This window comes from Rhinopithecus roxellana, chromosome 10, assembly GCF_007565055.1.
Source record: "Rhinopithecus roxellana isolate Shanxi Qingling chromosome 10, ASM756505v1, whole genome shotgun sequence".
Lineage (NCBI taxonomy): Eukaryota > Metazoa > Chordata > Mammalia > Primates > Cercopithecidae > Rhinopithecus > Rhinopithecus roxellana.
Genome location: NC_044558.1, coordinates 46,388,742 through 46,416,105, shown reverse-complemented (window position 1 = coordinate 46,416,105; position 27,364 = coordinate 46,388,742). Strand labels below are relative to the sequence as shown.

At 38.8% G+C, this 27,364-nt stretch overlaps 1 protein-coding gene across 4 annotated transcripts in view; it reads left to right on the top strand.

Moving 5' to 3' along the window:
* Nucleotides 1-27,364, top strand: part of TBK1 (TANK binding kinase 1) — a 53,060-nt gene that overhangs the window by 3,076 nt on the left and 22,620 nt on the right. For 2 of the 4 annotated variants that reach the window (XM_010386917.2, XM_010386918.2), the window contains exons 2-6: nt 390-507; nt 4,689-4,829; nt 8,773-8,902; nt 11,338-11,519; nt 22,300-22,460. In XM_010386917.2, the coding sequence (XP_010385219.1) occupies nt 421-507; nt 4,689-4,829; nt 8,773-8,902; nt 11,338-11,519; nt 22,300-22,460 (701 nt within the window). In that variant the 5' untranslated portion in view covers nt 390-420. The remainder of the gene's footprint in view (nt 1-389; nt 508-4,688; nt 4,830-8,772; nt 8,903-11,337; nt 11,520-22,299; nt 22,461-27,364) is intronic. The other 2 variants (XM_030939396.1, XM_030939397.1) reach the window with 1 other exon arrangement.

Below are 27,364 nucleotides of genomic sequence, written 5' to 3'. Positions count from 1 at the left end.
ACGTCAAATTTTAGTCATCCCTGCAGAATTTTAGACAAATGAAAACAGACAAGGTGACACCAAAGAGTTAAGCACAGAAAGTGATATTGATTAAAAAGCTGAAAGTAAAAATCTACCTTGGCTAGAACTGAACATTCAGATCCATCTCTCCAGAGGAAAATCTAACTTGAATCATAATGGTTCATATTTTGACTAGTTTATACCATATCAATTAGCAACTTATGACTTGAAAATACTTTGAAACTTAGATATTTATATTGAACTGTTTATACACTTCAATTCAGCAACAGATAATGGGTGATCTTACTTGAGACTAAAAACAGCTAACATTTGTTTCTTAACTGTGTTACTCCCTTAAAACATATTTGCAAATTTTTTTTTTCTCTTAGTATAGCAAGAGGATTGCCTGATCCAGCCAAGATGCAGAGCACTTCTAATCATCTGTGGCTTTTATCTGATATTTTAGGCCAAGGAGCTACTGCAAATGTCTTTCGTGGAAGACATAAGGTTGGTACAGAGAAAACTTTGAAGACCTTTTATCACTGTATGTATTTTGTTCTAAGATGCATGCTTACGCTAAAATGTGTGACTTGGTGATTTTGATCCCTTTGTCTGAAGAAATTGTTTTAATGATTTTTGTGGTTATTTAAGGCATAGCTGTGTCAGGCAGTGAACTGTCTACTCAGTGGTGGCAGAGGTTAAGTGTTAGTGAGTGGAGGGAAACAGATTGGTTGAAAATGGACTGGGAAAGATTACCGCAGCTCCCCTATGGTAGAGAGTGATTTCACTGACAGAAGTTCAGTGTAATGATTTGAGGTAGCATTTGATGTGGCATTTTGGATGGTAGGGAGGCAGATGTGTAGTTGGAGGGGAACTCACAGGTGTTTCTGATAGGCTGTGGTAAGGGTAAGTACTCCCACTAAAACAGCATCCTACAAAGCAGATGGGAGTAAAATGAGATTCTCAACTAGGAGCCCAGGTTGAAAAGACCATATTTTCGTATAAGGTAATCAGAACCTGGTAGTGGAAGTGGGAATAAAATAAGATTATTCCCAGAGGCACTTCAAGAACCAAAAAGGATTTTGTGTCAGATTCAATGTGGAGGATGAAATTAAAAATAGTTAAAATAATTTAAAATGAAGAAATCGAAGATAATTAAACTTCCTATTCTGGGAAAGATGCTGGAAAAATAGAGTATTCTGGGAAAGAAGCTGGAAAAATGGAGTACACAGTTCATTTATAATACAAATAATAACTAATTTTGCAGTGCCATGAATTTGTTTTGGAGCTAAATGATGTTTGGAGCTTCCTAAATCCTTATTTTCAGAAATAGGGTCCTAAAGTTTTAGTAGAGAGGAATTGCTTCCTCTTTTCCTGTATTCTTGAGACTGCTAGTCAGTTCTGTCAGTGACGATGAGATAAGCATACATCGGGGAGGGGCTGTTTCCTCTGGGGAGAGAATATTGACTATAAACAACCTTTATGGCTCATAGAGAATGAATCAGAAGTACCATACGGACAACTTTTAGCTTTCCTCCCCCTGTATGTAGAATTATCCACAATCTTACTCAGATTACTTGTGATCGATCCTGGGTACCCCATCCTAGAAATTGCTTTTGTTTTATACCAAGGAGAAAATGACTAGTGACTCAGAATTTAGCATTGAGAACACATCTGATCATCTTATCTTCCTGTAGTCCAAATTAACAAACTTTTAATTATCACTTGGTATGTGTCAGGCACTGTGGCAGACCTAGTGAATGTAACTATAGCTAATGTGCAGTCCCTGGACACAGTTTCGAGTTTAGTAGCAGGATGGATTAGAAAGGAAGTAAATTGGAAGCTGATGGGATGAGAGATAGTCAATAGTGATAGAGACTGGATGAGACATATTGAAAGGGCCTGGCAGTAGAAGATACATCACATATCCTGCTCCTCTTTCCTTACTTAAATACTCTGTGCTTCATGTAAATGACTACACATAGTATGCACTCTATGAATGTTTGCTGAATGAAAGAATAAGTGAATGAATGAAGACTGATTAGACTACCCCAAGACAACCTGAAGCTCTCCAAAGGAAACAAATATTTACCCATTATAGTGTGGAAATCTAAAATGAGGATTTGAGAAATAGAAGAATTAATTAAAAGATTGCCACGTCGGACGTAATGGCTCACGCCTATAATCCCAGCACTTTGGGAGGCCAAGACAGGTGGATTGCTTGTGTCTAGGAGTTTTGAGACCAGCCTGGGCAACATGGCGAAACCCTGTCTCTACTAGAAACACACACACACGAAAAAGATGGCCAAGGCCCAGTCTAATATTTAGTCCCCAACAGTTTTCCTAGGAAGGTGCTTTGAGAAACCATGTTTGTTCTTAATGACGGCAATTTCAAGTGTTTAGGACTATATCCTCCAAAAAATCCTGCTTCCCTTTAACTATTTAAGGATTTTTACCATGATATTAACCCTTTTATATTATTTCTTAGAATGACCAAATTCTTACATGTATTACTTGTCATTCAAAGTATATTACCTACTTAATCTCTTTTTCATTAAATTGCTTTTAGTTACTAATGTATGAGTGTGGATGTGTATGTATATTCATGGTGAAGTTGAAGGGAAGAGAGTTGACGGATGTGTTGATCTGCACATATGGATATATACACACACACACACATATATAGAATATATATGGATCTCTAGCTGGGCGCGGTGGCTCAAGCCTGTAATCCCAGCACTTTGGGAGGCCGAGGCAGGCGGATCACGAGGTCAGGAGATTGAGACCATCCTGGCTAACACGGTGAAACCCCGTCTCTACTAAAAAAATACAAAAAACTAGCCGGGCGAGGTGGCGGGTGCCTGTAGTCCCAGCTACTCGGGAGGCTGAGGCAGGAGAATGGCGTAAACCCGGGAGGCGGAGTTTTCAGTGAGCTGAGATCTGGCCACTGCACTCCAGCCTGGGTGACAGAGCGAGACTCCTCAAAAAAAAAAAAAAAAAAAAAATATATATATATATATATATGGATCTCTATTATTTGTATACACTTTGACTTAGTGAATAATAGATGACTGTGTAGGTGAATAAAGGGAAAATGGTACGTTTCCACCTATATCCCGATAATCTCACAGGCATGATGTAGTCTACACAAGTTTGGAAAATAATGACCGTGAGGTCAGTGGGTATATTGCAAAATTGTATTATTTTCCCTGCTTGCTCCTCTGTTAGGTTTCTCCTTGTTTTAGACTGAGTTTGAGGTCTGTCTCAGCTTAAGAAAAATCACTCTGTTGGGTGATACATAGATTTGGCAGTGTCTTTACCCTTGCTGAACTAAGGGAAAAAGAGTGGAACTGAACTATAGTTAAATTCTTCTCTTTTCATATGTCTGAAAATGGTCATTGGCTCTTTCATCTTTCATTTTCCTCTGGAAAGAATATATATCAATTTGTGCATTTTGTGTGACCAGGGTGAGGGGAATCACATAGGATTATGAAGCAGTTAAATGGCCTTAAGAAAAGGATCATGCGATTCTGGAGTGAGAGAGGAGGATGATAGCTCCAAGTGGTGAATCTGTGGAAAGTATAAAGAAGGCTCCAAAGCAGGAACAGTACAGAGGTCCTGATAGAGAGCCATGAAATGTCTTTAGCCATGAAATGTGCTTGAAACCCAGGCTCAAAGAGAAAAGGATTTTCCTGCTTGCTCTAGGGAAGTTCAACCTTGGATGAATGGGGGAAAATGTAAGGCTAAACTCAAGATCTGGGCTGGCCACGAGGGAGAGGCTTGCTCATTAGAGTGACTGGAAGGAAGTGAGAGGGTCTGAAAGAGAATCTTAAAGGAAGGTTAATAAGAAGAACATACGAATATGATGTTTATTTACCTGAAATGTAAGCGTGTGTTTAGAACCTCTAAGATTCCCTCCCAACTACAGCTGTGCTTTGTAATTTTGTGTGTGATCTATTTCAGTAGGTCATGAAAGAGTGAGAGTGGGATGCTGTGATACATCAGTAGAGAAGAAGAAATAAATGCCTTTAATCGTTTAGAGAGGGTCTGTGAAGGAACAGCCTGCCCTGGTCATCTAGGTAGAGTTGCAGAAAGTAACCCAGGGCAGCAGGGGTAGAATCCAACCAGGAAGTCTGCATTAGCCTCGCTTTGCAACTCCTGCTTTCCCCACTCCCCTCCCCAACATTGTCCTAGCTACAAAATAATTCTGAAAAGTTAATTGCATTACTTTGATATTCTTAATAAAAATCTCATAGGTGGAATACAGTGCTCAGTCTCTCTGTCCTGCTTTGATTTGTTTAAAATTATTAGGCCTTGGAGAAGCCCTTGTGAGTTTCACTTTCTATTTCCTCTCTAAAAGATGATTTTGCTTTTGATATTATTATAGCTTTTATCTTCCTATGTGTGACTATTTTTGCCCCACTGTATCCTCATGAAAGCTTTATGATATGAAAGAAAATATCCATTTCTAAATTCCAAAAGGTGTAATTTGAAAGAAATGTTGAGCAGTTAATTGAGTCATTTTAACTTTTTAGAAAAGTCAAAGAGTCCTAGTACAGATTCCCTGTGCCTAAAAGATGCACGATGTTCTATAAGAAAATAAGTTGCAATAACTAGTTTTAATGCTACCTTTTAATCTCTTTTACAATATTATGAATAAATAAAACATTTCTCTCTTTTTTTTAAAGAAAACTGGTGATTTATTTGCTATCAAAGTATTTAATAACATAAGCTTCCTTCGTCCAGTGGATGTTCAAATGAGAGAATTTGAAGTGTTGAAAAAACTCAATCACAAAAATATTGTCAAATTATTTGCTATTGAAGAGGAGGTAAGTAGTAAAACTTTAATCTTAAATTTATTGTAGTTATGAGTCAAGAGATAGAACCTAATATTAAAAAATGGATTTAAAAAAAAAAAGTTGAAAATTGGGGTTTGTACAACCAAATACTCTATCCTAAAGGATTCTTGAATACATAGAACAATAGAAATAAAATATCATAAAAATGGAATCAGAAACAGTAGTATAAGAAATAAAAGGGGGTGACCAGGTGCGGCTGGGTGTGGTGGCTCATGCCTGTAATCCCAGCACTTTGGGAGGCTGAGGCAGGCAGATCACGAGGTCAAGAGATTGAGACCAGCCTGGCCAATATGGTGAAACCCCATCTCTACTAAAAATACAAACATTAGCTGGGCGTGGTGGTGCACACCTGTAGTGCCAGCTACTCAGGAGGCTGAGACAGGAGAATTGCTTAAACCTGGGAGGCGGAGGTCACAGTGAGCTGAGATCGTGCTGCTGCACTCCAGCCTGGCAACAGAGCAAGACTCCATCTCAGAAAAAAAAAAAAAAAAGAAAGAAAGAAAGAAAGGATCACTTGAGCTCGGGAATTCGAGAACAGCCTGGGCAACATGACAAAACCCTGTCTCTGTAAAAAATACAAAAATTTGCCGTGCATGGAGGTGTAGTTCCTGTAGTTCCAGCTGTACCTGTAGTTCCAGCTACTCGGGAGGCTGAGGTGGGAGGATCACCTGAGCCTGAGAGATCAAGGCTACAGTGAACCATATTGTGCCACTGTACTCTAGCCTGGGTGATGGAGTGAGACCCTGTCTCAAAAAAATAAAGAAATAAAGAAATAAAAGAGTATTGAATGTGGTTACCAGTATTATTACTAGAAAAAGACAGGTAACAAGTTAAATCAAATAATTATAAAAAGAAAAAATAATTACAAAACAAAAATCGAACTTTTAAAAAAATAAAAATTTTTTATTTCACGAAAGAATAAAAATTTCAAGAGTCCTAGAGTTTAAGATATGAAGTCCAATTATAAAAGAATTGATTTTTATAAGGGGAAATGGTGGAAGTAAGAATGTCATTAGGAAACGTAATCTAGAAATAATGGAAATAGAAATTATTTTAATCCCTTTAAACATGAGCAATCAATAAAATCTTTGGGGAAAAAATGCAGTTTATACTCTTTATTCTAGTGATTTTATTTTTAGTGATTATTTCTTAGGAAGTAATCAGAAATTTTATGCATAAAGATTTAATGGGCATGCTGTTTATAATAAAGAGTGGTTAAATAAGTTGAACAAATTAGAATATGTGGCAGATAGTTACCTGAAATTAGCCAAACTCAAGGTTAAGAGCATAGCCTTCCAGACTGCCAAGTCTGCTCAAGACTTCTGATACCAATTGCAAAGGAGTTTGGCAAACTGCACAGAGAGAACAGTTCCCACAAGACTACCCTCACATCATACCAGCTGGATGCAAATATGGGGGTTGCCCATGACACTCAGATTTGGTAATTTGCTGGAAAGTAGAATGACTGACAAGACTGAGGAGAGTGCTATACTTATAATTACTGTTTTATTGTAGCAAAAAAATAGAAATTAGGACTAGCCAGAGGAAGAGACACAAAGCGTGGAATGTGGGAGGGTTCCAAACTTGAAGCTTCTTTGTCCTGAGGGACACATTACTGTCTCAGCATTGATGTATGACAGTATGCATGGAGTATTGCCAGTCAGGGAAGCTCACCCAAGCCTTCGGTGTCCAGGGTTTTTACTGAGGCTGGATCACTTATTGCCTGTATTGCTGACCTTTAGTCCCCAGCCCCTTCCAGAGGTTTGGGGTAATTCCTTTAGTCTCCATTTCCTCTGGAGGGCAGAACTCATACGGTGTGTTCTAAAGCCCCCATCATAAATCATGCTGTTAGGATCTCCAGTGGCCAAAGCTCCCAGAGGAACAAAGACAGAAGTCTTGTTCTTTCAGATAGGACATTTCAGGGGCCAGAGATCACTTTCCAGTAGCCAGGGGCAAAGCCTGACTTCTCTTTGGGTAAAGTTAATTTTACCACACAGTAGTTAAGTGGTAATGAAAAGAGATATTTACCAAAATTTTAATCTCAGAACACCTTATATATGATGTTATGTGAGAAGAATCAAGATTAAAAATATATATGTAGTATGATCTTAATAAATACAGTATAATATGCAAACAGCATTATGTATCTATGACATTATTTGATTCATAGAAAAAAGACTGAAAAAAAAACACCAAAATATTAATTCGTTATCTCCAGTTATTTCTCTCTCTCTTTTGAAATGACTGCCAGAGAGTAATTTAAAATATTTTATAAAAGTGTTTTGGACATATGTAGAAAAAAATTATAAAAGAAAGAAAGGATAAAAAGTTGGAGATGAATAGTAGATTTTAAGATTCATTCACATTTTCAGGTTCTGGAATTGGTGTGCATCTTATAATCATTGTGTATATGTAATTTGATGGTATTTCTTTTTCCCTGTAAAGCTGTTATTAAATTGATGAAGTATTATAATCAATGGTATGTTAAAATTAAGGTTTAACACAAATGAGCAGCTCAGATGCAAATGAGCAGACTGGAGCTGTGCTGCAAGAGGGACCACTCACCTGTTCTGCTCCCCATTTATTTTTAAGGATAGGACTCCATTCCTTGAAGTAACAGTAGTCATCATAAGAAAAATTCCGTTTTAAGAGGTTAGAAGAACTGTTGTCCTAAATGTACTGTTATACATAAGAAATTCAACGCTGGCACGGTGGCTCACACCTGTAACCCCAGCACTGTGGGATGCTGAGGCAGGTGGATCACGAGGTCAGGAGATTGAGACCATCCTGGCTAACATGGTGAAACCCCGTCTCTGCTAAAAATACAAAAAAATTAGCTGGGTGTGGTGGCATGTGCCTGTAGTCCCAGCTACCTGGGAGGCTGAGGCAGGAGAATGGAGAATGGCGTGAACCCGGGAGGCAGAGAGCTGAGATTGCACGACTGCACTCCAGCCTGGGCAACAGAGCAAGACTCCGTCTCAAAAAAAAAAAAGAAATAAAGAATTTCAAGTGACTGGGTGTGGTGGCTCAAGCTTGCAATCCCAGCACTTTGGGAGGTTGAGGCAGGCAGATTGCTTGAGCCCAGAAGTTCGAGACTAGCCTGGGCAACATAGTGAGACCCCATCTCTACAAAATAATAGAAAAATCAACCAAGCATGGTGGAGCATGCCTGTACTCCCAGCTACTTGGGAGCTGAGGCAGGAGAATCACTTGAACCTTGGAGGTGGAGGTTGCTCTGAGACAGAACAAGACTCTGTCTCAAAAAAAAAAAAAAAAAAAAGAAATTTAAGATAATTTTAACAAAACCATTGTAACATTGTACCAATGATTTTGTAGTTCAGAAGATTTAGCTACTTTTTACTGTGGTTTGTCTTCAAAAACAAATTCAACTTCTTAATAGGAATTTGGAAAATGTTAATTCTTTTTATTTATTTATTTTTTTAATTTATTTTTTTTTGAGATGGAATGTCTTGCTTTGTCACCAGGCTGGACTGCAGTGGTGCAATCTCGGCTCACTGCAACCTCCGCCTCTTGGGTTCAAGTGATTCTCCTGCCTCAGCCTCCCGAGTAGCTGGGACTAGAGGCGTGTGCCACCACACTCAGCTAATTTTTGTGTTTTTAGTAGAGATGGAGTTTCAGCATGTTGGCCAAGATGGTCTCCATCTCTTGACCTCGTGATCCACCCACCTCAGCCTCCCAAAGTGCTAGGATTACAGGCGTGAGCCACCACGCCTGGCTGGAAGATGTTAATTCTTATATGTGTATGGACAACAGGTACTGAATCTCAGGTAAAGCAAAGTGCTTTCATCATTGTAACAAATCCTACATTTAAATGAAATCAGATAAGTACTGACATATAATCAAAATTTATTTTTTATGTTGATTCCCAATCAATGATTTCTTTTTTTTTCAGACAACAACAAGACATAAAGTACTTATTATGGAATTTTGCCCATGTGGGAGTTTATACACTGTTTTAGAAGAGCCTTCTAATGCCTATGGACTACCAGAATCTGAATTCTTAATTGTTTTGCGAGATGTGGGTATGTTTGTTTGTTTATGTGATTTCATTTATATATAAAATTTAATAACAGAATTTTTTAAAAACATCTTACATTCAAAACTAAAGACCTTTATGCAATGCTTCCTTAGATACGACACCAAAAACACAAATACCAAAAATAAATATATAAATTGGACTTCATCAACATTAAATATTTTTGTGCCTCAAAGGACATCAGGTAAGTGAAAAGACAGCCCATAGAATGAGGAAAAAAAATGTTTGTAAATCATACACCTGACAAGGAATTTTTATCCAGACAAGTCAACAATAAAAAGCCAAATAACCCAATTTAAAAATGGGCAAAGGATTCACATAGACATTTCTCTAAAGAAGTTACATAAGTGGCTAACAAGTACATAAAAAAGGTTCAACATTAATTAATCAATTAATAACCAACATCATTGGTTATTAGGGAAATGCTCATCAAAACCACAATGAAATACCACTTTACACCAATGAAAATGACTAATATCAAAAAGACAAACAGGGCCAACCATGGTGGCTCACGCCTGTAATCCCAGCACTTTGGGAGGCGGAGGCAAGCAGGTTGCTTGAGTCCAGGAGTTCAAGATCAGGCTGAGCAACATAGTGAGCCCCCGTCTCTACAAAAAATAAAATAAAAAATAGCCAAGCATGGTGGCATGCACCTGTAGTCCCAGCTACTCGAGAGGCTGTGGTGGGAGGATAACTTGAGTCCAGGAGATTGAGGCTGCTGTGAGCCATGATTGTACCACTGCACTTCAGCCTGGGCAACAAAGCAAGACTCTATCTCAAAAAAAAAAAAAATTGAACAACAACAAGTGTTGGTAAGAATATGGAGAAATTGGAATCCTCATACATTGCTGGTAGGATTGTAAAATGATACAGCCATTCTGGAAAACAGTCTAGAAGTTCCTCAAAAAGTTAAATATAGAATTGTTTAACTTTTGACCAAATGACCCAGCAATTCCACTGCTACGTATATATCCCAAAGAATTAACATATCCATATAAAAGCTTGTACTCCAGTGTACTTAGCAGCATTATTCATAATAGCAAAAAATAAAAAATGAAAACAGCCCAAATGTCCCTCAACTGACGAATAAACAAAAATGTGATATGTCCATACAATGGAATATTATTTGTTTACAAAAAGATATGAAGTAGTTATATATGCTACAACATGGATGAACCTGAAAACATTATGCTAAGTGAAAGAAGCCAGACGCAATATTATGTGATTCCATTTATATGAAATGTCAAGAATAGGCAAATCCATAGAGACAGAAAGCAGATTAGTGGTTGCTGGGGGATCAGGAGAAGACAGAGTTGGGTATGAGGTGTCTTTTTGGTGTGACAAAAGTATTCTGAAATTAGTGGCGATGGTTGTACAACTCTGTGACCACACTAAAATTGACTGAATTGTACACTTTAAAGAGGTGAATGTTGTATGTGAATTATATCTCAGTGAACCTATTTTTTTAAAAAATACTGCAATCAAAGGAAATAACATCTTAAAATAAATGAATCAAATATTTGAGGTATGGGAAAAAGTCAAGTGATAAAGAAGGTAAAAGGTTGGTGGGAGTTCTTGACACTGGAAGCAGAGTGATTAGTTAGTTGAGGATACAATGAGAGAGAAACGATATTACTAGTATGCTACAGCCTGTTTAATCAGATAGAAATTATGGATATGATGTCTTCCTAAGTATACTGGTAGTCCTGAGTTTTAATAGTTACACATTGATACCCCTAAACCTTTTACATATTTTGAATTTGAACATTCATCTATCAGCCCTCAAGCAAATGTATAAAGTTATCACTAAGTGACAGTGCCTGTCAGTTAGACAAAATAGCTTAATTTCAGCAAAGTAGACAACTTTGCCCTTAAGAAAAGAGAAAAGAAAATGGGCTTTTTGGAATAGTGTCAAGCATATGAGAATACATGTTTATGGAAACAAGTTTGACACTTTGCTGTTTTTCTGTTTCTTTTTTGGTGTTTTACATATTGAGTCCAGTTTATTTTTTAGGGAATTTTTCTTGCAAGATAAAGAAATGTAAAACTCTGGTGAAAGATTGATATCTTTTTTGGGAATCTTTATTATTTTTATGTTTAAACAGTCACCCACATATATATAACCAAAGCAATTCAAGAAATCATATGCTTAAGACTGTTTTGTTACATTTTCCTGGTAGTACTTAAGAGACACTGGATTCTTCCTTAAGACCACATTAATTTTTATCATTCTAAAACTTCTTATAACTAAAACATAAGATATTATGTATGTTTATTTATTATCTATTCTTTGAGTAAAATTACTTTGAACCAAATTATGGAAAAATTTATATTAAGTTTGGGTGACTGTATCAATGAATTTGAGACATGCACACATACACCTAAATACATTGTGACTTCTTTTGTTTTATATTGTTGAAGTGGGTGGAATGAATCATCTTCGAGAGAATGGCATAGTGCACCGTGATATCAAGCCAGGAAATATCATGCGTGTTATAGGGGAAGATGGACAGTCTGTGTACAAACTCACAGATTTTGGTGCAGCTAGAGAATTAGAAGATGATGAGCAGTTTGTTTCTCTGTATGGCACAGAAGAATATTTGGTAAGTCATGCATCGCTAATATTTTCATTTAAAGAAGCTTGATATATTGTAATTATAATTGGGTAATTGATCAGCCAATTCGCTATAAAATACCATTTTTATGACAAAAATTAAATTTTCTATTCTAATGAATATGTGTAACATGGGAATTAGGTACTCGTTTCCAAGGGTGCTGTTATTTTTCTGTTAAAAATTCTTCTAAGTTTTATAGCACCCTTAAATTCTTGAGTTTTACTGATGCTATGGATCTGTATCAGAAGGATCCGTTTTTTGATGAGGAGTCAATATATTACAAGCTTGTTATAATACTGTTTTTTATATATTCATTATATTTATGAAACAGATAATTCTATTTGGGGGAGTCGGTTATTGAATGACTAAAAGGACCATTGTTAGAAACACACACACACAAAATTCCCCAGAGAAGATCTAACTTGAAATTTTAGAAAGCTAGAAAAGCTCTGTGGTTGAAAAAGTTTATGTAGGTGTGTTTTTGTAAAGTCAGTAAATATTTGAAACACTTAAGAAAATATACTTAAAAGTAAATAGTTTTAACATGTAATCAGGAAGTTTAATATATATAGCTCGCTAATTGTTCATGGCTCTGGGTTTTGTCTTTTTTTTTTTTTTTAATTTTTTTTTTATTATACTTTAAGTTCTAGGGTACATGTGCATAACGTGCAGGTTTGTTACATATGTATACTTGTGCCATGTTGGTGTGCTGCACCCATCAACTCATCAGCACCCATCAATTCGTCATTTATATCAGGTATAACTCCCAATGCAATCCCTGCCCCCTCCCCCTTCCCCATGATAGGCCCCGATGTGTGATGTTCCCCTTCCCGAGTCCAAGTGATGTCATTGTTCAGTTCCCACCTATGAGTGAGAACGTGCGGTGTTTGGTTTTCTGTTCTTGTGATAGTTTGCTAAGAATGATGGTTTCCAGCTGCGTCCATGTCCCTACAAAGGACGCAAACTCATCCTTTTTTATGACTGCATAATATTCCATGGTGTATATGTGCCACATTTTCCTAATCCAGTCTGTCACAGATGGACATTTGGGTTGATTCCAAGTCTTTGCTATTGTGAATAGTGCCGCAATAAACATACGTGTGCATGTGTCTTTATAGCAGCATGATTTATAATCCTTTGGGTGTATACCCAGTAGTGGGATGGCTGGGTCATATGGTACATCTAGTTCTAGATCCTTGAGGAATCGCCATACTGTTTTCCGTAATGGTTGAACTAGTTTACAATCCCACCAACAGTGCAGAAGAGTTCCTATTTCTCCACATCCTCTCCAGCACCTGTTGTTTCCTGACTTTTTAATGATTGCCATTCTAACTGGTGTGAGATGGTATCTCATTGTGGTTTTGATTTGCATTTCTCTGATGGCCAGTGATGATGAGCATTTTTTCATGTGTCTGTTGGCTGTATGAATGTCTTCTTTTGAGAAATGTCTGTTCATATCCTTTGCCCACTTTTTGATGGGGTTGTTTTTTTTTTTCTTGTAAATTTGTTTGAGTTCTTTGTAGGTTCTGGATATTAGCCCTTTGTCAGATGAGTAGATTGCAAAAATTTTCTCCCATTCTGTAGGTTGCCTGTTCACTCTGATGGTAGTTTCTTTTGCTGTGCAGAAGCTCCTTAGTTTAATTAGATCCCATTTGTCAATTTTTGCTTTTGCTGCCGTTGCTTTTGGTGTTTTAGACATGAAGTCCTTGCCCATGCCCATGTCCTGAATGGTATTACCTAGGTTTTTTTCTAGGGTTTTTATGGTTTTAGGTCTAATATTTAAGTCTCTAATCCATCTTGAATTAATCTTTGTATAAGGAGTAAGGAAAGGATCCAGTTTCAGCTTTCTACTTATGGCTAGCCAATTTTCCCAGCACCATTTATTAAATAGGGAATCCTTTCCCCATTTCTTGTTTCTCTCAGGTTTGTCAAAGATCAGATGGCTGTAGATGTGTGGTATTATTTCTGAGGACTCTGTTCTGTTCCATTGGTCTATATCTCTGTTTTGGTACCAGTACCATGCTGTTTTGGTTACTGTAGCCTTGTAGTATAGTTTGAAGTCAGGTAGCGTGACACCTCCAGCTTTGTCCTTTTGACTTAGGATTGTCTTAGCAATGCGGGCTCTTTTTTGGTTCCATATGAACTTTAAAGCAGTTTTTTCCAATTCTGTGAAGAAACTCATTGGTAGCTTGATGGGGATGGCATTGAATCTATAAATAACCTTGGGCAGTATGGCCATTTTCACAATATTGATTCTTCGTATCCATGAGCATGGTATGTTCTTCCATTTGTTTGTGTCCTCTTTGATTTCACTGAGCAGTGGTTTGTAGTTCTCCTTGAAGAGGTCCTTGACATCCCTTGTAAGTTGGATTCCTAGGTATTTTATTCTCTTTGAAGCAATTGTGAATGGAAGTTCATTCATGATTTGGCTCCCTGTTTGTCCATTACTGGTGTATAAGAATGCTTGTGATTTTTGCACATTAATTTTGTATCCTGAGACTTTGCTGAAGTTGCTTATCAGCTTAAGGAGATTTTGGGCTGAGACAATGGGGTCTTCTAAATATACAATCATGTCATCTGCGAACAGGGACAATTTGACTTCTTCTTTTCCTAACTGAATACCCTTGATTTCTTTCTCTTGCCTGATTGCCCTAGCCAGAACTTCTAACACTATGTTGAATAGGAGTGGTGAGAGAGGGCATCCCTGTCTTGTGCCAGTTTTCAAAGGGAATTTTTCCAGTTTTTACCCATTCAGTATGATATTAGCTGTGGGTTTGTCATAAATAGCTCTTATTATTTTGAGGTACGTTCCATCAATACCGAATTTATTGAGCGTTTTTAGCATGAAGGGCTGTTGAATTTTGTCAAAAGCCTTTTCTGCATCTATTGAGATAATCATGTGGTTCTTGTCTTTGGTTCTGTTTATATGCTGGATTACGTTTATTGATTTGTGAATGTTGAACCAGCCTTGCATCCCAGGGATGAAGCCCACTTGATCATGGTGGATAAGCTTTTTGATGTGCTGCTGAATCTGATTTGCCAGTATTTTATTGAGGATTTTTGGATCGATGTTCATCAGGGATATTGGTCTAAAATTCTCTTTTTTTGTTGTGTCTTTGCCAGGCTTTGGTATCAGGATGATGTTGGCCTCACAAAATGAGTTAGGGAGGATTCCCTCTTTTTCTATTGATTGGAATAGTTTCAGAAGGAATGGTACCAGCTCCTCCTTGTACCTCTGGTAGAATTCAGCTGTGAATCCATCTGGTCCTGGACTTTTTTTGGTTGGTAGGCTATTAATTATTGCCTCAATTTCATAGCCTGCTATTGGTCTATTCAGGGATTCAAGTTCTTCCTGGTTTAGTCTTGGAAGAGTGTAAGTGTCCAGGAAGTTATCCATTTCTTCTAGATTTTCTAGTTGATTTGCGTAGAGGTGTTTATAGTATTCTCTGATGGTAGTTTGTATTTCTGTGGGGTCTGTGGTGATATCCCCTTTATCATTTTTTATTGCGTCTATTTGATTCCTCTCTCTTTTCTTCTTTATTAGTCTTGCTAGCGGTCTGTCAATTTTGTTGATCTTTTCAAAAAACCAACTCCTGGATTCATTGATTTTTTGGAGGGTTTTTTGTGTCTCTATGGGTTTTGTCTTAAAAGTCATAGAATCTATGACTTTTTTGCATTTGGATTGTGCGGTTGTAATTTTATAAGATGCAAGATGTCTCCCACCCCCTGTAGCTTTATTCAGATTATTCTTAGTGGCATGAACTAAGTGTCTTAAATTGTTATCCTAACAATTGGTAACCCCAAATTCATCTGTAGATATATGTGATGATCTTTTAGATGAGAGTACCTAAGAATGGGTCAGACGCAGTGGCTCATGCCTATAATTCCAACACTTCGGGATGCTGAGGATTGCTTCCTCGGCAGGCAAAGGATTGCTTGAGCCCAGGAGTTCAAGACCAGTCTGGGCATGATGACAAGACCCCATCTCTGCAAAAAATTACAAAATTAGCCAGGCATGGTGGTACACATCTATACTACCAGCTACTCATGAGGCTGAGGCAGAAGGACCCCTTGAGCCCAGAAATTTGAGGCAGCAGTAAGCTGTGATTGCACCACTGCAATCTGGCCTGGGCTACAAAGCGAGACCCTGTCTCTTAATTTTTTTAAAAAAAAGTACCTGACCCAGGGCACGGTGGCTCATACCTGTAATCCCAGCACTTTGGGAGGCCGAGGTGAGCAGATCACAAGGTTGGGAGTTTGAGACCAGCCTGGGTAACATGGTAAAACCCCATCTCTACTCAAAATATGAAAATTAGCTGGGTATGGTGACGTGTGCCTGTAATCCCAGCTACTTTGGGAGGTTGAGGCAGAATTGTTTGAACCTGGGAGGTGGAGATTTCAATGAGCCGAGATCACGCCACTGCATTCCAGCCTGGGTGACAGAGCAAGACGCTGTCTCAGGGGATAAAAAAAAAAAAAGGTACCTAAAAATGGATTTTATTCATTCATTGCACAAATATTTATGAAGTGCCTACTATATACCAGATACTGTTCTAGGTATTCAGACTCTAGATACGTGGTATTCCTGCTCTTATGGAGCCCACATTCTGGTAGGGAAAAAAGACGATTAACAAGTAAATTCAAATCATTAAAATTTAGCAAAGACAATAAATTAAGGTAATAAGATAAAGAGTGACTAGCAGGAGAAAGATAGCCTGGGAAAGCCTCCTTTAAGGACTAATTGAACTGACACTGAAATGATAAAAAGAAGCAAGCCAGGCACACTGTTCTGACTGCTGTTCTGTGGCCACTCCCTGGCCCTGTGGAAGCCACCTCACCCTGCAGTAAAGAAACTCAACCACCAGTCCTCATACTCCTCGGCAGTTCCCTCCATCTCTGCTTGCTGTGTATTACTGAACCCTACTGCATCAGTCTAGCCTCCTCTCCCCTACGTAGACCTGTGTTGTTGAGGGCCCAGGATGCCTTTGGGGTCCTCTGGCTGTCTGAGTTGTGACGTGTGAGCTGCTTTGTGATACAGTGGGCTCCCTGTCATTGTGGATCTGGAGAATGTGTCATACAACATAGATAGCAGAGGGAAGTACAGTTGTAATGAATTTACCTTCAAGCTTCCTGAGACTCTTGGCTGGAACAGAGACAGGACTCAGATGTTTCTGGCAAATGTAATCAGGCTTCATATCCTGAATTCTCCACGAGAATGTAAGCTCCACAAAAGCAGGGACTTTCATCTTAGCCTGCCGAGAACACCAGGCAGAGTTAGACAAGAGGAAATCACCTCCTTCCTGCTCCTTTCTCTGTCCTACCTGACATTTGTGCTTTTGCTATTTTCCTTTTGTCTCTTCCTGGGCCTCAACATGTGACTGAGTCAACACACATCTTCATTCTCATTTCTCTGTTGGTGGTCTTCTCAGTTATATTTCGCTAGACCATGCTTTCTGCTTCTAGAAGCAACACTGCTGAATTCACACCAGAGCTTTGGTACAAGGCAGCTTCCTGATTCATTCACTTCCCCAGCTCAGACATTCCCCTTCTCTTTTGTCTTAGAGCAGTGAGCCTCCAATAAATAGCTCAAGGCCATATTTTCCCAGACTGCCTCCTTTCCAGTAGCAAGCTTGAGCCAGTGTCCTTCAAATTCAATTATTAGATAAAATAACTTGTTCAAAAATTCAATTTCTCTCTCTCTTTCTCTTTCTCTCACCCAGTACTTTTTTTTCCCCAACCCCACTTTCTGTAAGGACAGCCTATTTCTAAAAGCTAGTTCACCAGCCCCAGCTCCTTGTCTCTGGAGCCCACACCTGTCATGGCCAAAGCCACAGTAGATGAGTGCTCAGGACACTGCCATTCCCAGGAGGGCACTGCTTGCCAAGGTTAACTGCTCTAAGAATGTGCTTCTGCTTCAGTCTGGTTCCATCAACCCCAGAGAAAACAGGAGCTGTAAAGGCCTGGAGACAAGAATGACCTCAGGGCCGGGCGCGATGGCTCAAGCCTGTAATCCCAGCACTTTGGGAGGCCGAGGCGGGCGGATCACAAGGTCAGGAGATCGAGACCATCCTGGCTAACACGGTGAAACCCCGTCTCTACTAAAAAATACAAAAAACTAGCCGGGCGAGGTGGCGGGCGCCTGCAGTCCCAGCTACTCGGGAGGCTGAGGCAGGAGAATGGCGTGAACCCGGGAGGCGGAGCTTGCAGTGAGCTGAGATCTGGCCAGTGCACTCCAGCTTGGGTGACAGAGCGAGACTCCGTCTCAAAAAAAAAAAAAAAAAAAAGAATGACCTCAGGAGTTGGAGAAACAGAAAAGATGGCAGTTTTGCTGGAATTTAGTGAATAAAGAGGCAAGTGGAAGGAATTAGAATTGAAGAAGTGATCAAGGGGCTAGCCAGATCAGATAGGCTAGTAGTTTAAACCCTGTCAGACCAATACCCCCTTTTTATAATAAATATTTTGCAGTGTTCCCTTCAGTATCTTGAAATGAAATTCCTAGATAATATTATAAACCTGCACACCTAATTAAAATAGCATATCTTAATAATGTAAATGAAAATATTTTATAATAAAATAATAGATATTTAATATGTAAAAATTTAGAAACAGCTTCATGAGCAAACAATTAAGTAGTCATACATGCTTGCGCATATATGTAATACCACTTTGAATACAAGTGCAGTGATAACTCACGTTGTATTAGTGAATCACATCACAAGTGGTAATATTGTTATTGACATGATTTTCCAAAGTAGTGAACAATTTTTGGTAAAGTTTCTAACTAAACAAAGTGGATTTAAATATAGTTACATTCTTGGAAAAACTGTGCAAAAATGCTTTGTTATATATAAAATGGAGTTTGAAATAGATTTCTCACCTGCACAAGTATCTGGCAGAATATTCCAAAGTCATTCAGGCTATATGTAGGGGGATCATTTCTCAGAACTGTCACATATACTGCAGTATGTCCTTCAGTGTCTGGTCTCTGCCTTTTCCAATCATGATAATTACCATAACAAGCAAAGAACAGTCCTGTACCAGCCTTCATGAGGTTGCTTCCCCAATACCAACTATTAATCTTTCATGTAACCTCCTGGGAACACAGTTTAGCTTTTGCCTCTAAGACTTAAAATCAGGAGAAGCAAAACATTAAATAAACTCCACTCAAGGCTGAAATTTAACTCCAATCTATTTATTTCCTATTTCAGAATGGGAAATATTCAAATACAGTGCACCAGAAGTTATAAAATGAGATAAATAATAGTCTAAGACTCAGCAGCCTAGCTGTATTCTACATTTAATTGAAAACCTCCCTTGTTTTGAAGCTCCCAGAAACTACAACCCAGATGTTAAATCCTCTCTTTTGTATGTTAAAGTCCAAAGAAAACATTCTTCTACTGTTTTTTGTTTTTGTTGTTGTTGTTATTGTGACAGAGTCTCAATCTGTCGCCCAGGCTGGAGTGCAGTGGCACAATCTCAGCTCATTGCAAGCTCTGCCTCCCAGGTTCAGGTGATTCTTACGTGCCAGCCTCCCAGATAGCTGGGGTTACAGGTGCACACCACAACACCTGGCTAATATTTTTGTATATATATATATGTATTTTTGAGACAGAGTCTCACTCTGTTACCCAGGCTGGAGTGTAGTGGTGCCATCTCAGCTCACTGCAACCTCTACCTCCTGGATTCAAGCAATTCTCCTGCCTCAGCTTCCCAAGTAGCTGGGATTACAGGTGTGTGCCACTACCCAGCAAATTTTTGTATTTTTAGTAGAGATGAGGTTTCACCATGTTGGCCAGGCTAGTCTCAAACTCCTGACCTCAAGTGATCCACCCACCTTGACCTCCCAAAGTGCTGGGATTACAGGATGTGAGCCACCACACCCTGTCTCTTCTACTGTTTTTAATATAATGGATATCATCTCAGTAATATAATTCTGAAAACCTTGGAGTAGCTTTATCCTTATGCTTTTCTTCCAGATGCAATAGCCCAGGCCCAGCAACACCAAGCCGGTAGCACATCAGGAGAGAGCCAGTGGGCACAAATGTATCAGACCAGCATGTGTCAAGCCACCCCAAGTTAGTCACTCCCAGGGAATAGCTTCCTGCTATACCAATTAGTCTGTATATTATTGCACCTTGTGAGGAGGTCCGTCTTTGTCTCCTTCTAGAATCACTGTGTCTCCTCTTCCCAGGAGGCTTTATATTCCGGAAGGCGTCAGACCTATCCAGGTACTCTTGGCCTCTTCACGACACCATTTATACACTAAGTACCAGCTGCTAGATCAAAGGTTTGGTAGTCGCTTCTTTGGACAAAAATCACTTTATGTACGGTGCTACAGAACCAGCAGAGCCACTGAGATCCCATATATCTAGTAGGCATATGTTTGGACACTCACTTCAATACCCAGGTCTTATACTTGTCTGCATTCTGATTTCTCTTTAAAATGTATTTCTCGAAAGAGCCTTTTTCCCACCCTCATCTCCAGTACCCCCACCCCCGACTCCCAGAAATCAGAGATTGATCCTTTGGGAGTAAGATTCACAGACTGCATCATTTAGAAGCCCATCCCAGCAGCATTTCCTACACTGGTTCCCAGTTCCCTGGGCTGTAGCTAAATCCCACAGTGTCATAAGGAATTGTTTTGGTTTGGGATCATTTAGGTGGTAACTCTACTTTGGTCCATAAGTATACTTTTTAAGATTTATCTTCCAAAAATCTTCAAGTTGCCAGTGTATAACTTTCATGAAGGCAGATGGGAGGAGGCCATGCTGTGTGTGACCACTGGTTATTCTCTGCAGAACAAAATGTCCATTCCTAACAGAATATCTGTTAGGTTCTGTAAGCTCCTAAACAATTTTTTAGAAGCTCCATCTGTTCTCAGTGACTGTGGTATATAGTGCAGAGTGTCCAATCTTTTGGCTTCTCTGGGCCACACTAGAAGAATTGCCTTGGGCCACACGTAAAATATGATAGATTTTCTTGGGCCACACATAAATTAGTGATAGCTGATGAGCTATAAAAAAAAAAAAATTGCAAAAGACCTCAATGTTTTAAGAAAGTTTATGAATTTGTGTTGGGCCGCATTCAGGGTGTCCTGGGCTACATGTGGCCCACAGGCTGCGGGTTGGACAAACTTGGTGTAGTGTCTCCTATGTGTAAGGACGTGTGTTGAATGTCAGTAGATCCCCAGTGAACCCAGTCAAGTTAGTCCTCTAGAGAATTTAATTTCATTAAATTAAATACACTTACCCTGACAGATTGCATTTGAGGGATAAGGCAAAGAAATTAAGGCTGCCTGATAGGTTTCGGGTGTGAGCAGCTAGATATGTGGTGGTACTATTCACTTAAAGATTTAGGAGGGGGCCGGGCGCGGTGGCTCAAGCCTGTAATCCCAGCACTTTGGGAGGCCGAGACGGGCGGATCACGAGGTCAGGAGATCGAGACCATCCTGGCTAACACGGTGAAACCCCGTCTCTACTAAAAACTACAAAAAACTAGCCGGGCGAGGTGGCAGCGCCTGTAATCCCAGCTACTCGGGAGGCTGAGGCAGGAGAATGGCGTGAACCCGGGAGGCGGAGCTTGCAGTGAGCTGAGATCCGGCCACAGCACTCCAACCTGGGTGACAGAGCGAGACTCCGTCTCAAAAAAAAAAAAAAAAAAAAAGATTTAGGAGGAAGCAAGTTTAAGTGGGAAGACCAAGAGTCAATTTTGGATATGTTAAGAGTGAGCTGCCTTGTAGACATCAAGAGAACAGTAGGATATATGAATCTGAGGCTTGGGGCCCAAGATAGTTTGGGATGTTAAAGCATACATATGATATTTAATGCATTAGGTCTGAATGGGAGATGAGGGAGTAAGGCAGTTATAATAAGCATGGACAGTTGTACTGAGAAACTTTGCTGTGGTGGGAAGCAGAGAATTGGGTAATTGTTGAAAGGAGTTTTGTGGTCAATTTAGAGATCTTTTAAAATGGGAGATACTAAAGCATGTTTGTAAGCAGAAAGTAATGAATCAGAACAGAGGGAAACTGATGCATTAAATAAGTAGGATAATTACGAGAATTGATTTCTGGAATTGGTGAGATGATATGATGGGCTCTACAGTACAGATGGAAAAGTTGGCCATATATAGGCACAGTTCCATTGTGACTGGAAAGGAGGCCTGGAAAACGGGCACAGATTGGCCAGGGGCAGTGGCTCATGCCTGTAATCCCATTACTTTGGAAGGCCAAGGCTCTCAAGGTCCTCAAGGATCACTTGTCAGAAGTTCGAGACCAGCCTGGCCAACATGGCAAAACCCCATCTCTACAAAAAATACAAAAATTAGCTAGGTATCATGGCAGGCACTTGTAGTCCCAGCTTCTCAGGAGGCTGAGGCAGGAGCATTGCTTGAACCCAGGAAGCAGAGCTTGCAGTGAGCTGAGATCAAGCCACTGCACTCCACCCCATCTCAAAAAAAAGAGAAAAAAAGAAAACGGACACAGATTCAGGTAGGTTGTATTTGGTAAAGGGCATAAGGGAGTGCTGGTCTGATTCATTCCATTTCCACATTAAATTATGAAGCAGGGTTATCAAAATTGAGGATCAAAGGAGGTGGTGGTGGAGGTTTGAGGAGGGAGGGGAAGATATGAAATAGTCTTTTCAGATTGGGAAAGTGAAGTTATTAGGAAAACAAAATAGAATTTCTAAGCATTATTGAGTATCCATTTGTTTGTATAATGAAATTGGTCACAAGTTCATAGATTTTTCATCTTTTTTTTTAATCTTAGCACCCTGATATGTATGAGAGAGCAGTGCTAAGAAAAGATCATCAGAAGAAATATGGAGCAACAGTTGATCTTTGGAGCATTGGGGTAACATTTTACCATGCAGCTACTGGATCACTGCCATTTAGACCCTTTGAAGGGCCTCGTAGGAATAAAGAAGTGATGTAAGTGGTTTCCCGATCTAAAATCAGAGAAGCATTTAAAAAATGATTTCTATCTTGGTTCATCTTATTGTTAGTGGTTTATGCTAATGAAAATTGGTTTAACAATCATTTCTGATATTTTAAGCTACCTGAGTTTTTAAAAAGAATGCAGCCCTATAAAAGTATGCATAATTTTCCATGTTATGTTTAAATATCTTATATACACAGTATAAATGGTATTCAGTCTTTGGCCTATCATTAAAAACGTACTGCTTTCTAGACTTATTTCAGCTCACTGTTTATTTCACTCTGCGTACTCGTCAGCACTTTTCTCCCATACAACTGAAAAAAATAATACAGTTCTGTGGAATATTAGAATCATTACCAGATCTAAAACATCAGTCTTACCCTAAAGTGAACTGATTTCTTTTACCATTTAAAAAATAACATTTTGGGCCAGGCATGGTGGCTCATGCCTATAATCTCAGCACTTTGGGAGGCTGAGGGAGGAGGATCTCTTGAGCCCAGGAGTTCAAGACTAGCCTGAGCAACATGAGGGTTTTGTAGAGACCCTGTCTCTACAAAAAAAATACAAAAATTAGCCAGGGGTGATGTTATGCTTCCGTAGTCCCAGCTACTCAGGAGGCTGAGGTGGGAGGATCACCTGAGCCTAGGAGATTGAGGCTGCAGTGAACTGTGATTGCACCACTGCACTCCAGCCTGGGCAACAGAGTGAGACCCTGTCTCTAAATAAATAAATGAAAGAAACTTAAAAATAACATTTTGGCAGTAATGTAACATTAAACTTTTTTTTCCCAGTGTTGCAGATTTGGGCCAGACACTTAAATATTTTACTAGTATAATGTATGTACATTTATGTATTGTCACAATTTTTTTTTTAATTTCCATTTTTATTTTAGATTCAGAGGGTATGTGTGAAGGTTTGGTTAAAAGGGTATGTTGTGTGGTGCTGAGGTTTGGGCTTTTATTGATCCTATCACCCAGATAGTGAACATGGTACCGAATAAGAAGTGTTTGGCCCTTGTCTCCCTCCCTCCCTACTTTTGGAGTCCCCATTGTCTATTGTTTCCATCCTTATGTCCATCTTTGATGCATTAAGTAAGTGGGATAATTACAAGAATTGATTTCTGGAATTGGTGAGACAATATGATGGGCTCTATGGCACAGATGGAAAAGTTGTAAACCCAAGATTTAGCTCTCACTTATAAGTGAGAACATAACAGTATTTGGTTTTTTATTTCTGCATTAGTTCACTTAGGCTAAAGGTCTCCAGCTGCATCCATGTTGCTGCAAAGGATATGATTTCATTCTTTTTTATGGCTGCATAGTATTCTGTGGTGTATATGTGCCACATTTTTGTTATCCAATCTGCCATTGATGGGAACCTAGATTTATTCTTTGTGTTTGCTATTGTGAATACTGCTGGGATAAACATACAAGCGCATGTGTCTTTTTAGGTAGAACAATTTATTTTTCTTTGGTTATATATCCAGCAATGGGATTGTTGGGTCAAATGATAGTTCTCTTTTTAGTTATTTGAGAACTCCAAGCTGCTTTTCATAGGGGCTGAACTAATTTGCCTTCTCACCAATAGTGTGTAATTATTCCCTTTTCTCCACAACCTCACCAGCATCTGTTATTTTTTTACTTTTTTATAGCCATTGTGACTGGCATGAGATGGTATCTCATTGTGGTTTTGATTTGCATCTCTTTGATGATTCGTGGTTTTTTCATGTTTGTTGGCATCTCTCATAGTCTTTTGAGGAGAGTGTGTTCATGTCCTTTGCTCACTTTTTAATGAGATTTTTTTTTCTTGTTAATTCGTTTAAGTTCCTTATAGATTCTGGATGTTAGTCCTTTATCAAATGCATAGTTTACAAATAATTTCTCCCATTCTGTAGGTTGTCTGTTTATTCTATTGAGAGTTCTTTTTGCTGTGCCAAAGCTCTTTAGTTTAATTAAGTCTCATTTGTCTATTTTTTATTTTGTTGCATTTGATTTTGGGGTCTTCATCATGAATTATTTGCCTAAGACAATGTATAGAAGAGTATGTCCTATATTTTCTTCTAGAATTTTTGTAGTTTGAGGTCTTACATTTAAGTCTTTAATTCATCTTGAGTTAATTTTTGTATATGGTAAGAAGTAGGGGTCTAGTTTTATTCTTCTGCATATGGTTAGCCAGTTTTCCCAGCACCATTTATCAAATAGGGTATCCTTTCCCCATTGTTTATTTTTGTCAACTTTGTCAAAGATATGTTGGTTGTAGATGTGTGGCTTTGTTTTAGGAGTCTCTATTCTGTTCCATCAGTCTGTGTATCTGTTTTTGTACCAATACCATGCTGTTTTGGTTATGGTAGCCCTGCAGTATAGTTTGAAGTCAGCTAATATGATACCTTCAGCTTTGTTCTTTTTGCTTAAGACTGCCGTGGCTATTCAGGCTCTGTTTTTGTTCCATATGAATTTAGAATAGTTTTTTCTAATTCTGTGAAAAATAACATTAATAATTTGATAGGAATAGCATTGATTCTCTAGATTGCTTTGGGCAGTATGGATATTTTAATGATACTGATTCTTCCAACCCATGAGCATGGAATGCTTTTCCATTTGTTGTGTCATTTATGATTTCTTTCAGCGGTGTTAGGTCTTGTAGTGATCTTTCAGCTCCTCAGTTAAGTGTATTCCTAGGTATTTTTGTGTCTGTGTGTGGCTTTGGTAAATGGGATTGCATTCTTGATTTGGTTCTCAGCTTTATCTGTGTATAGAAATGCTACTGATTGTTGTACATTTATTTTGTGTCCCGAGATTTGGCTGAAATTATTTATCAGGTCTAGGAGTCTTTTGGCGAAATCTTTAGGGTTTTCTAGGTTTAGAATCATATTGTCAGTGAAGAGGGATAATTTGACTACCTCTTTTCCTGTTTGAATGCCTTTTAGTTTTCTCTTGCCTGATTGCTCTGGCTGGGACTTCTAGTACTATGTTGAGTAGGAGTGGTGAGAGTGGGCATCCTTGTCTTGTCTCAGTTCTTAAGGGGAATTGCCCATTCAGAATGATGTTGGCTATTGATTTGTCATAGATGGCTCTTATTATTTTGAGATATGTTCCTTCTGTGCCTACTTTGTTGAGGTATATTGCCATAATTATTATGAAATAGTTACTGTGTATAAAGTCATTTTTTGTAAGCCAAGGAAAAGAGATGGATTTCTAGATGTGAAATTAATTGTACAAATAATCTATAATTGACCACACTTCTTTTTATTTTAAAAGACATTAGTGAATAATCTTGTTTCATGAGAAAGCCAAACCGCATACACATAAAACTATGATGTGAAGAATATTAAGTTTAGTGAATGGACAGCAACTACTGACAGCCTAACCTATCCAACCATTCTTTTAGGTCTTAACATATTTCTCGGACCTTTATATATTTGGCCCTACCTTTTGTTTTGTTTTGTTTTTTTGAGACAGAGTCTCACTCTGTTGCCCACGCAGGAGTGCGGTGGCCTGATCTCAGCTCACTGCAACCTCCACCTTCCAGGTTCAAGCAATTCTCCTGCCTCAGCCTCCCAGATAGCTGGGATTACAGGTGCCCACCACCATGCCCAGCTATTTTGTACTTTTAGTAGAGATGGGTTTCACCATGTTGCCCAGGCTGGTCTCGAACGCCTGGCCTCAAGTGATCTGCCCCCCACTCCTTGATCTCCCAAAGTGCTGGCATTATAGGTGTGAGCCACCGCGCCCAGCCTGGCTCTATCTTTTATGAAGCAAACATGACTTTAAGTAATAATCACAACTGTAAAAATATAATTATTTAATCTCTTCTCAAAAAATGGAGGGAGAGCCGGGCGCGGTGGCTCACGCCTGTAATCCCAGCTCTCAGGGAGGCAGAGGCGGGAGGATAGCTTGAGCCCAGGAGTTCGAGACCTGCCTGGGTAATACAGCGAGACCCCGTTCTCCACAAAAAGGAAAAAAAAAAAAAAGACAAAAAATGGAGGGAGAAGCATGTTTTTCCTTTTGTTGGTTGGAGGAAGTAAAACAAATTCAGATGGTACAATGACTTTTTCTATAACTTGGGTATTTAAATGTTTTCCAGCAAGGACAGTGTACATATTTATGGGAAGAATAACCTATTCAGCTGTACTGATGATTTTGGCATAGCATCCTATTGAGCCTTTTTTGGTCATCGCCCTTTTAATGAAATCTCTTCATTAACAAAAACTGATAATTTGTGTTTTTCTCATTACACATAAATTGTGCCTAACAGTTAATCCTTTTCTCATCATAGATAGTATCAGCATTTAAAGCAATGTCAGCGTTTCTTGCTGCCCTAAAAATGGTTTAAATAAAAGTGTGTGCTGCTCCCTAGTGAAGGAAACATGTGACTCATAAGCAGCTAGGAATACCTGATGATTTTATCTGACACCCTTGTGGGCAGATATACCATTAGAAGAATTCTACTTTATTAGAAACTCAACTTTTTATGAACATTGGTGCTAAGAATGTTCAGAGGTGATTGAAGTACTCAGTAATAATAATTGTTTTACTTCACTAATGAAGGATGTATTCATCCAACATTATAGTAGTGCTGATTTCTCAGCATCTCATTTGCATGTTATGAATGTACTTATATGTGGATCTTATCAAAATTAAACTTTTTTAAAACTTGTAAGCATTCCCTTAAGACTTTTGCTATTTATTCATTTCTCTTTTGCATTAATCTCACATATGTGCCCTTACTCCTTAGATAGTTCTCACATGAACACACCTTATTTTCCATATTAATTTCCTCTTTGAAAAAAATCTCTTAAGGCAGAAATCCTGACTGCCACTGCTGAGGAAGCAGCAAATGGTCTAAATCAGTTGTAGTGGTTTGTTCTATGTTTTAAAAAAAATATTGATTTGCTCAG